Source organism: Sesamum indicum, linkage group LG8, assembly GCF_026168435.1.
Source record: "Sesamum indicum cultivar Baizhima isolate 11 linkage group LG8, ASM2616843v1, whole genome shotgun sequence".
Classification (NCBI taxonomy): domain Eukaryota; kingdom Viridiplantae; phylum Streptophyta; class Magnoliopsida; order Lamiales; family Pedaliaceae; genus Sesamum; species Sesamum indicum.
The window spans coordinates 23,453,469-23,466,068 of NC_142664.1; the positions used below are offsets into that span (position 1 = coordinate 23,453,469).

General features: G+C 36.6%; 1 protein-coding gene across 1 annotated transcript; it reads right to left on the minus strand.

The window, feature by feature from the left end:
- Positions 1–730: 730 nt before the first annotated feature.
- On the minus strand, positions 731–5,303 carry LOC105168541 (homeobox-leucine zipper protein HDG11). The gene is made up of 10 exons (XM_011088671.3): positions 4,473–5,303; positions 4,156–4,273; positions 3,822–4,010; positions 3,233–3,706; positions 3,014–3,115; positions 2,698–2,910; positions 2,430–2,610; positions 2,079–2,347; positions 1,867–1,956; positions 731–1,753 (listed from the first exon to the last, which is right to left on the minus strand). Exons 1-10 carry the CDS (start codon positions 4,607–4,609, stop codon positions 1,343–1,345), a joined length of 2,184 nt encoding a protein of 727 aa, XP_011086973.1. The 5' UTR covers positions 4,610–5,303; the 3' UTR covers positions 731–1,342.
- Positions 5,304–12,600: the final 7,297 nt, after the last annotated feature.

A 12,600-nucleotide genomic window follows, 5' to 3' on the forward strand; every position in this document is an offset into this window, starting at 1 on the left:
CCCTTAAATTACTTCTTCCACACACATATTTCATGTTAGGAATTCCATGATATAAGTTAAATATGTGGAATATGGGTTGAAAATAATTGAGATATTTGTAAAAATACTTTATATTTTTAAAGTTATGAAACTGAGTATAGGAAGGCCGATCAAAGTATAGCATGTGATTAGGCTCTACAACATCTCATACTTGTCCGTGTTAGAAGAACCAAGAAAAATCTAACGAATTTGACTTTTCACATAATCGACGAGGAATTAAAAAGTACACACTTTAGGATAGTGTAGGCTTGCTAAGCGTGTGCTTGATATTGCATATATTTGTGTATATATTAATTGAATATTTGATTTAATGTACTTTTGTGCATGTTTGATTTATTATATTTATTTGATTTTAATTTTCAGATAGTTGGACGAGCAACCAGAGTACATGTTTTAATACACGTATATTGACATGAACGTCTCTTTCGTTCGTAGACCGCCCGCCCCTACGCCCTACTTACCAAACCTAAGATAGAGTATTTTCCCTTGAGAATTGGCCTCAAGGACTCTTGTAGACGCCTTAAAGTTAGTTAATACTGATGGTAAAATCTCAACCCATCCACTCTGTCATTGTTATTGCCCCCACTGCCATTGTCTTTAAACTCTCATGGGGCATTTATTCTTATATTGGACCACACATGAAGATGAACATTAATGAGAGAGAGATAGAGAGGGAGAGAGAGAGAGAGAGTTTACCAAATTCTAGACAAATCCTTAGATAAATTCCATAAGGAATTAAGTTCATGAACAGAAGTCAATACCCGAACCATACAGTATTTCTTGCTGTGTTTAGCTAATAAGAGCTTCAAGAAACACAATGAGAAAACTCCCACAAGAACCCTTGTGAAAGGAAAAGAAAATCGACAGACGCACAGCAAGAAAGACACGTATGGTGCGTTCTTGACTCCGCTTTCAACCAAAACAATAAAGGGTTGTCGAAAAATAAGAAGGGAAAGGAAAGACAATAGAAAAGTAGTTGTGAAATGTAATGAGGCTCGACAGCAAAAACAGCAATGAGCCAGAAGCAGCAGCAGCAGCAGCAGCAGCGGGAGCGCATTTAGCAGCAATAAGTCCTCTTCAGCTATTGATGATAGGACTAAGGAGCATTAATAGTCGCCAACTAACCAAAGTATAGTTCCCTTCCTTCATTCAATACCATCGACATGAATTTGCCAACACAGGACTCTGGAATCTTTTTTCATTCTGAGCTGTACCCGTATTTAAAGATGCTAGACAGAGAAGTAGACAAACAATTGTGGAGCATGCATTAGCAAAATCTGGTAACAGATGAAAACATGTAGCATCAGGAAGTACTGCAATTCAAGGCTGCTTTAATTTGGTGGACAGTGTTGCCGATAAGGTTGTTAACCGTAGTAACTGATTCAGGGCTCATTCTGGCAGACGGCAAGTTGCTAACGAGTATTTGAAATACGACTGTAATTAGTGAACCTGAGGAGTTACCACCAATGCCAGTGTTTGAGCTGGTCGAGGCCCCATCTCCTCCAGTTACCCCACCAGCTTGGTTGTGGTCTGGCCTGCCATCTGGTGAAATTGTGAACCCTGATGGCAGTAAAGGGATATACGAGGGGTCCTCACCACTCATCGCTATATTAATGGCTGGTAGGTCAACAGGGCAGTACACGACGAGTGAGCCAGATGAATCTATGCAGCTTTCTTGGAGTATCAACATGTTGTTTTGACTAGTGTTGAAGGCCTGATTCAAGGGGGTTAGGCTTATTAGTCATGTCAGTCTGGAGTGCATAGTGAATTCCATAATAGAATCTTGACAGCAAAATGGGGGAAAGTGATAAGGCACAAGAATTTTACCCGAAGGACGGATATGCAGTTCCCTGGATGAGATCCATTAGCAATGTGAGCAACCTCTTGAACGGGATTTTGATTGGAGAGAACATCCCACTACAAATTTTGAACATCAGAAGGTATACTACATTTAAATCATCTAAATTTAATGGAGTTTGTAATGATATCAAATAAGAGAACTAAAATACAAGTCCATAAAAGCTCGAGATTATTTTCACCTGTGGCCGAGTTCTCTCATCCCTGAAAAAATTGAACACAATTTGTGGAGGTATGGGGAGCCAGATTGTGGCGGCTGCACTAAGCACAACGCCATTCGGCTGCCCAGGATCGGTGCTCTTGTGCAGCGTTGCTCGCACTTCAAATTCATTCAACACGGAAAGTGTGGTCCATTGTTGGCCATTAGAAGGATTAATGCTTGAACAGAAATTATTCACCATTCTCTCGGCAAGTTTCATCATGCTTCTTTTGCCTTCAAGTGATGGAATCACTGTCACAAAAGCAATACGTTAACATCAGAAAGAAACATCATTTCTCATCTCTAAGGGATATAAAACAAGTTTGATTTTTACCCCCTCCAAGGTCACGAGTTGAGTTTCCAGTAACCAACAAACAAGCAAATCTTTCACATATCCTTTGAAGAGTCGAAAGCCATCTTTCAGCTCCAAAAGCTAGCCCACTATGAACAAGGTCCCTATAAAGCCTGTGAATAGGTGCTTTATCCTCGACTTCCCAATGTTCCACCCATGTTACCTGATAAAATAGTACATCAATGTCAATACAAATTAAAATCCCAACCATTTCATCATATCTGGAGTATTTAATTTGCTCGATGACAACCTTGGAATAACCATTAGGCATGTCTTGTATCAAGCATCCAGAAGGGAGCCTGTAAGCTTTACACGAAGAAGAAAATTGGCTCTCCTGGTGAGGAATATCATAGGACACATCGACAATAGCCCAGGAGCCTTGTTCAATCTGCTGACAGAATCGGAGGAAATACAACTGCCTAGTTGGCACCAAAGCCGAAAGAACTTGCAACTCTTCATACATCTATCCAAACATTGAGCAAATTCGAGAATTGAGAAAGATAAAAGCACACCACGAACCATAAATACTAATTCAGAAGAGATATATTCTGCTTAGTTCCCATTACCAGTAGCAATGTGCCACTTTGATTTCCTAGCATTCCAGACGATATTACCTCCATTGTCCTGGCCCTTGAGACAATTGTAGGAAACAATTCCACCCATTTGTTCTGGCATTTAAGTTCAAAAACCATGCCAACATCATTACTACATAGAGTTCAAAACATAATCATATGTACAGGTAAAAAGTGTCACAACGGGAAAACTTTAGAAACAGAAAAACTAACCGCATCCATGAACATCTCAACCAATGCCAAGCCATTCATTATCACGACCCCTGAATCTCTAGAAGCTTCAATCCGAATATTGGGATTTTTCAAGTGACTATTAGGACTCTGAAACATCCTTTGGTAGCTCTCGAGATTGAGAGTTTCCCTGCCATCAGCAGACTTAATCCAAAGTGGCTCGTCGCTTTGTAAAAGCCTAATCAATTCATCCATGGCATTGGCCGCAATATCAGCCATAAGGGACTTATCCATGTCTGAAATGCTCATGGGGGGGAAGGCTAAATTTGGAATTACACTCGATGAACTTCCAGGGAGAAGATCAAGATCGAGATCAAGAGAAGGGCCTGGAATTCCATGGCCCCCAAAACTTGCCATGGATAAATCCAATGAAGATACATGAATAGGCTGCACTGGTGGGAGCTGTGAAATAGGCCTTCCTATGTACTTGGCTGCAATGCTAGAAACTCTGTCCAGCTGCAAATTACATTAAAGCAATGAAGAAATGCCCATAAAGCAAGAAAAAAGGAGGCTAAATTACAAGTAAAATTGCATAAGAGTAAGGAATCAAGAATGACGAGTTTCAAGAGACCTCTTCTTTGAGATGGGCATTTTCCATTCGTAATTTTGTCTCGTCAAAGTAAGAATCTTCAGAAACTGGAGGGCCTCCACAAGAGGGGCAGATCACATTCTTGAGGGCCTCTCTGATTGCTATGTTTTCACACCGAATTTTATCATTTTCTGCTCTTAGTGCACAGTTATCGGCTCTTTCATGTTGTGCCTGAAACAAAGTCAAAATTCATAAAAGATTGTGACTTATTAGGGATATAAAGCATCATAGAATCTAGGACAAATGAAACCAAAACATAGAGTCTTTATCATAAAATTTCCCCAAAAAAATAAATTAAAAAAAAAATAGAAAGAACCTTCATCTGAGTCCTCCTGTTTTGGAACCAAAACTTGATCTGCCGAGGATGCAAATTCAACTCTCTGCTCAACTGATTTCTTGTCTTCTCATCCGGGTGGGGACACTCTTTGAACATCCTAAACACACACACACAAGAACCTCAGTATCATTCAAACCAGTTTTCGAGCACCCATTTTTTTGCCAAAAAAGGCTTTTTTTCTTTTTTTGGGCCCAAAATAAAATTTAAAAAAATCATCTTTTTTTAATCATCATGGTATATGTGCATGGAGTTCAGAAAACAAAAAAGAAAAAAAAAAAAAAAAAAAAAGGACTCACGCTTCAAGCCTCTGAATTTGGTGGGCTGTGTGTCGATGGTAACGCTTTTTCCTCCGGTGAGAATCAGAGCCATCGCCGGGGTCTCCGCCGCTTGAGCCACCGCCACCGCCTCCGCCTCCTCCGCTGCTAAATTCCATGGATGAATTATTCACCAGGCCCCCCTCACCAGAAGAAAAGGCTCTGGTGTATAATGATACAAATATAAATACTGTATTCAAGAAACTCTTGCAGATTACGAGCTATTCCCATAATATAACCGTAATAACTGCGTTTTATATCAAAAAAAAAAAAAAAACAAAACTGTAATAACTGCGCTTACTAAAATAAACAAACAATGACAATCGAAATTTATGGTAATGATGAAAAGACCATATCAGCCCAAAATATATATGAAGAACAAAAAATAAAAATCAGACAAGACGAAAAAATCAAAAATGAAAAAGAATTGAAGAAGACGAAGACGAAGGAAGAAGAATATCTGGGATTCGATATGGTAAATGATATGGAATTTGGGGAGTTGATTTTGAGCGTGTGAAGTAAATTTTAGCATTGGTCAAGGCACAAGCCATGTTTTCATTTTTGGCAGTGTAGCTCCCACTCCCAGTAGTAACGCTCCCAAGAAATACACACACACACCCCTCTCTCTCTATATATATATACACACACACACACACTATATGTGTATTGATATCAGCAGGGGGGGTTGTTTGTTGGTGAAGAGAAGGAAATGGGAATGAAGAGAAATGTTGGGAGGGTGGGAAGGGAAGGTGTGGTGTAATTAAGAGAAGGATTGGTAAGAGAGGCAAAGGCCAAACCCATTAATAATAATACCACCCCACCACACCCCACACCCCTTCTTACCTACGTACACACACTACACGCACTGCTGCTGCTACTGCTGCAGTAATATATACACCCTCTTCCCAACTACTACGTCCACCTTTACCAGTATACATACATATACACCTATATATACATACATGCATACATATATATTAGTGCGCGTGTGTGTGCGTCTTGTATATAAACTTGTAACCGATGGATTAATTATGGGGTTCTGATCACACGGTGAGAGAACAAAAGGTTGCATTAAAATGAGAGAGAGGCTTTTGAATTCTTGTAATATACAACTAGTCTACTCTACTCACCACACAGAATAAGAGAGAGAGAGAGAGAGAGAGATGAGAGAGAGAGGTTTTTACTTTTGTTATTTTTCGTTTTTGAATTTTCATGTGCTGCTTTATTTTCGTTAATTACATTAATTCGGTTCCACACACAATTTAGGTGAAGTAATATTCTCGTATGAATCTTATTTATTTATTCATTTTTTGTAATTCGTTAAATAATTAATAATTTTCCAATTCAAATATATAACTATTATTTCTTTTCAAATTTATAAATATTTGGTTTCGCACACAATTGGGCATTTCTTATTTTTGAATCATTTTGCGACACACGTATTTCTTGAAATTACAAAACTCGATTTGCTTATTTTTGGAGTCACAAAATCAAGATTACTATTTTCAATTTTCATATTAAAAAGTTCCTGCCTCTTCCACGTAAATATACAATCATTCCCAACATTATTTAATAAATAAAATATAAACCCTACCATATTCACATCTGAATTTTTCATCTCCTCTAACATATACATAGGTTAGAATATCTTGAAAAAAAGTAGAAAATTGGAGTGAATACCAATTAATTACCGTTGTCCATCGACTGTTATTCGTCTTTTTAAAAAAATTAGAACATTAATCATAGTTAAAATCATAATAAATTTAATTAATCATGATCAAAATTTAATTTTTTACATCGACTCTTTTTGCAGTGATATATATTCATATATAATTTTTTTTTAAAAATTCTAAAAAAGTCAATTTATTCTCTAAAAATTACAGTATTTGATTTTATATTATTTTATTTATTCTGCACTTTTGCTAATAATTAAATATAGATGGAGAATTCTCTCTCTTATGTTGTCTTTTTTTATGCAAACTCATTTATTTCTGGTTGAAAAAATAAAATAGAAAAAAGGGGCAAAAGGACAAATGGTAGTAGTTATTGGTGGATTCAATATTAATAACTACTCATGGCCACTTTACAGTTTGGAGCTTTAAATTTAAGGATGACAAACCCACCGGAGCTAACTTAATGCTGCTGCCCGCCGCCGCCTCCCGCCGGCGGAGTAACTTTGCACTCAGGCCAAAGTGCATGTAATGAATATATATATATATTGATCATAGAATCAACAATTGATTTCTTAAAATTTATTTGTGATGAGTGCAGGAAAAATAGAACCTTATCTACACAAAAAAGATTGTTTATTTGTTTTTAGAATATATTATCGAAATAAATTGTGCGATGATTAATGTATAAATACAATCCATTTATGTGGAAACAATTGTTGATATTTAGAAAATATATACATATATGCATCAATCAAGAAAACATACGAGAAAAATCATGATTTTATGTTATTAAAGTAGTAATCAAATTCAGAATAAATTGTTTTCTCAAATAAAAAATATCAAGAAAATAAATAAATGAAATTCCAACATCCTATAAAAACAACACATATACTTAAAGTATTTTAAAAAATTAATGATGTTTTAGTTTAGTGGTTAAGGTCAGGCTAAGGTTTCATGAATAAGTTTTGAGGTTATGGGCTCGAGTCCCACCAGATGTATTGGTATTTGTCTCACATTATGTGAATTATTATAATTTATTTATTATTATTAGTCATATTGATGTATTGACAAATTGAAGAATAGCTAGTGCATCATAGATGAGTCATTGTAATTTATTTACCGTTATTAATTAAAGAAATATTTTCAAAAATTGAGAAATTTTTTATTACATGACACATTGGAAAACAATAATTCAAATTTACAAAGTCAAGGTTGTACCTATACATGTAGGATGCAACTCTTCAAATTGTACCACTAGTACCTCTAGCATTTAAATTTATTTATTTATTGTTAATCTTCTAGTATTATAATCATAATCACACACACATATATATATATATGTATATAAATATAGAAGATGGAGTTGAATTATAATTAATTGAAATTTCAATAATGCAAGATGTAGGTAGTAAAGAATATTTTGTGTTAATAAATTAAGTTACTAGATAGATATCATCAATGATGGACATAAATTTACATTTGATGATGTGAAAGCCTATGTATTATTAATCTTGTTAATATGTCTCATTTGATTCTTATATAACTAAATAATAATTGGTTATTAATGCTTCTATGGGAATTTATATATTGAATTGATTGCAAATGAAATTAAAAGTTCTTGAAAAATTTGTGACTTCATAAAGCTTTGCCAACTTAAAAATATATAAATCATCATCAAAATTAATATCCCCCAATTTTTTGTGACCTATTGCACTTGCTAGAGATTTTTTGGTCATAATTACCATTTATACCAAATATGCCTTCATAATTCATGTGTGTGAATGATTGAGATGTACTGCTCAACCTATCCATACTCACTACAAAAAATATAATTTTTTTATCTTAATTATTTATTATAGCCAAAAGTAAAAACAATAAAAATTATGACGAAAACAATTAACACGATTGTGTAACGGTCATTGATCATTATTTCCATAAATGAGACCAAAACAAAAAAAAATATATTTTACGTCCCATAAGTAAGCCCATTTACCATTTTGGTCCCATTATTTTTTAACTCACCATATTATATCTCATAACTTCAAAAAATTGCAATTTTGGCCCCAAATTTTAAATCCGTTAAATTTCTAATGAAAACAATATGTGCATGGCACAAGCTTTATTAATTTTTATATGATCAACCGAACAATCCTCCAGCACATAAGAACCAGGTTGGGAACAGCCAAGGGGGTATGGGTGGACGGCTCCCTGGTGTCCTTTGAGCTTATCGAACAACACTAAGGATGACTACAAGGTATCACCCTTCACCCTCTCTTATGGGATGGAGATCATCGCGCCATCAAAATTTGGAGAGCTAAGTTGGTGAGTGAAACACTATGATGCGAACTCCAACGAGCAACACTTAAGGATGAACTTAGACTTTATCGAGAAAGTAAGAGAAAAAACCGTTGTCCGTGCCTTAATGTACAAAGCCAGGATGCCGAAGGCATGTAGCGTCAAGGTAAAGCCAATACATTTCCAAATGGGAGACTTGTGATGAGAAAGGCCGAAGCATTAGGCCTCGTCCGAAAATTGGACCTGAAGTAGCAAAGTACCTTGAAAGTCGTAGAAATCATAAATGTAGGAGCATATAAGCTGCAGCGGTTAGACGGGGCAACATTTGTCGCCAACCTCAAGAAGTATCACTCCTAAGTGTACCCAGAAGAGGAAATTCTCTTTGACTGTTAACGTTTGTAATAGGAGAAAGCTCAAGTGGGAGCTTAATGAATCCTCCTCCTCCTCCCTATTGAATCTCTCTTGAAACCTAGTAATCAAGGCAAACCCTAGTAATGAATTAGTTTTTTTCGTTGTAGTTTGGACACAGAGATTCTGAAACTTCAAGAGGACCCTTGAGGCAACAATTGGTTGCCCTAGGACCTCATGGTTGAAGCCTCACTGAGATCTCCGTTAATAGGTCCCAGAAAACTTTGCATCCCTTGAAGTTGATAGCGGACCAACTCCAAGATAAGAGCAAAACCATTCCTTGAGACAACATCCGATAAAAGTTAAGTAGAAAAGTACAATAACAACTAAACAAGTCCAATGACTAACTCTGTAAGTACTAAATAGTACTAATTACATGTCGAAATGTCTGACTATATAAGTTGAGAGAGGCCATACAAAACACTCTAATATCGTTGATTACATACTAAAACATCCGACTACATAAGTTGAGAAAAATTATCCAAAATTCAATATCTTTTAGTACAAGCCAAAATTGTCCATAGAAAGTCTAAACGTAAAATATCTACATACTAAGAAAAATAGCTATACTCCCCTATCCCCTTAAGGCCCTAGGGGGCTCCATCGCGAGTAAGATTTTCTTTCTCTTCCACTTTTGACACCTCAGGGTCCAGAAAGATCGATATCCTCCTCAATGACCCATCCTCTTTCATGAAGAGCTTGATGGAGAGTCCGACGACACTTATGAATAGTTCCTCGTAGATGGGAGCGACTTTGTCAGCTACAATAATCTCAAACTCCTCAGAGGATTGAAACTCAAAAATAGCCTCATGTTTTATCTTATTGATGAAAGCAACACTAGAAGCGGAGGCCAAAAATTTATTTCCCATGGTCATCTCTTGCTCGAATCGACGCTCCAAGTAGCCGCATTTTCTATAGCCCCCTGCAATTGGGAGAACTCGCCGTCACGCCTCCTCAAAGCGGCCTCTAAATTTGCATGGTGCTTCATGATGGCCTCTAAGCAATCGATCTCTCCTTGCCTAACCACTCGTCGATTCCACAATAGTGTAATCAACGTAAGGGGCTACAAAAGTAAAGTAATCAAGTCAACAAAAATGAGAAATAATATGTAGCTAATAAACAAAATCATGAATAACAGACCCAGGCCATATCTCGGGCTAATAGCTCATCCACCTACTCTTCGTTAAGAATAGAAAATGGTCTTAAACAGTCTTCACTCCCTACATTCCTCATGCGGTTGCACGACAAGGAAAGGTTCGGTTCTATCCTACTGTGCTTGGCCCTCCACCTAGTTCAAAATCCGTGGTAAAAGTACCACTACGTAGAATAGTAGCCAAAGCTGAGGTAGAAGAGGCATCTCGTGCTCTCTTTGCAAAACGAAAGCCCCTACACAAACCCCTTGGTGCTCGACGAAGAGGAACTGTCGGCCCTAATGGAACTTGCGGGCACGTGTCGCCCCCTACCTGCTGACTAGCCAATTCTTATTCACAACGCTTCTGTTCTTTTAGCATTACCCTCCTCACGCGTATCATCTTCATGTCAATCTTCTTACCTAAAGAGGTGTAAGAAGAGAAAGTGAGTATCATATACAAGGAAAGCAAATAAATACAATGTATCAATAGCAAGTAATATGGAATAACCAATACCAGAGGGGATATATCGAGTAATGTAACCATATGACCAAACAATCCTAGCAAAATAAAAAACTCACAAAGACTACCCAACTCTCCTGTATGAGGGATCAAAATAGTCAAACTGCTCCGCTTCGAGGCTAAACCCCAACCATCATCTCTAATATAAAAATACTTCTCTTTCCAAGGGTCTGGAGAAGAAATAAACCCATCCAAAAAATATGTATGCCATGCAGGGGTAAAAATAAAAAAACCTCACATCATCAGTTGAGAATAGGAACTCAGATACTCGACGCACATGCCATAATGCATGAAAACCAGTTAAAGTCATGGGGGAACCCATTCTCCGGAATTCTACGTCAGAACCCCTCAAAACATATAAAAGAATTTGGCATAAACTGACTAACAGAAATACCATAACTCCGAATCACCTCTACAAGCAGGGGGTGCCACCTACTAAAATAAGCGGCAAAAATGGTGAAGTATCCCTCAAGGGGGCTCTTAATCCTCTAGAAGAACAAACTTATGTGCATAGGGCAACCCAATTTTCCTCCGAATAAGTAGGAGCTCTTCACCACTAAGTGTGCTATCACACGTCCCAATATCCATAACACGAACTTAGGAGACCCCCTTTCCTTGAGGACATTCCCCCATCCACGCCTAAGGCTATAACTGATCAATTTCTCAATTTCCTCCTCTTTATCCTCACACACGGCCCCCTCACCCTCACTACCGAATATTTCCTCCTCTGTTGACCATCATCGGAATGAAACTCATCACCTCTTGAATCACCCAAGTCAAAGTCATTCAATTCCTATAAGTAATCACATGAATCAGAAGAAGGCATTCAATCAAACCCATAATTGTTGCAATATAATCGGGAGAATACCCCTCCAAATATTTAACGACATTGTTTTGTTGATGAAACACTAAGTCAGATGAAGAAATCGAAGCATCGAGACACACGCCAACGTACAGGGGGACCTCACCACCCAACTTGTGGCGAGAAAAACCCACCCCACCAGCTTAAGGCGATGCCTCGACTCGCCTCGAGCTGGCTATGTTGGCCATCGGGCTGTGCACAAGGTTCCTCATGCGCATCAGCACCCTGTCCGGCCGAGGCATCCCCTACTACATATTAATAAGATGGCACTTAAGAAACTATACCCACCCACCCGACTACATATTAATGAGGTCCTATAGTAGCTATATTCTCTTACTCCTAAACTGGATCTTCTACAGGGCCAGTAACTTCGTTCAGGAGTGTGAGGTTATATGATTGATATTTTTGTAATATCAAATTATTATTAAAGCTACAAAAGTAATTTTTTTCACCTAAAATGCACCATAAATTGATACGCCTTACTTCACCCTAAAATTCCTAACTCCACTATAAATACTCAAAATATCATTATTTTAATAGGGGTTACTATTCATAATTTAACTACAAATCCAGTATTAAAAAAATTCTCTCACTAGACTAAAATCAGACTTAGAAGTGTTGTGTTGAGCATAATTTTTCCGTTCATGTTCTTACTCAAAATCATCACCACATCAAATATATAAAAGAAAGATCATCTACAATCACAAGTGGCAGTTAATGACACCATCGCTCCCATTTTTAAATCTGACAATTGTACTCTTAATTAGATATCTATACTAACATTAAAAGAAAAAACCTCTTATATTTATAAATGGCAATTAACGGTACCGCCACATCATTTTTAAATATGATAATTATACCCCTAATTAGATAATTTTAAAAATTAATTGTAATTACTTTTTATTTTTTCCAAAAGCAACTCTATGTTATTTTAACACGATTACACTAATTCTTTTGTTCTGTCAGTAATACCTTAAGTTGATTTTTTTTTATTTCTTATTTTTTTCTTTTTGAAATGTGATCATTTCTATTTATTATAATAGTTTTTCTTATTTATAATATATTTTAACATATAAAAAATTATTTATTATATGCAAATAGGATGAAAGATGAAAATATCCAAAATATTATTTACATCATTTCTGTTTCCAAACTTCTCTTTTCCAACAAGCCCACCTATAAAATAGGTTTAAAGGGTGTTTTTGTGAACTTATAATTTT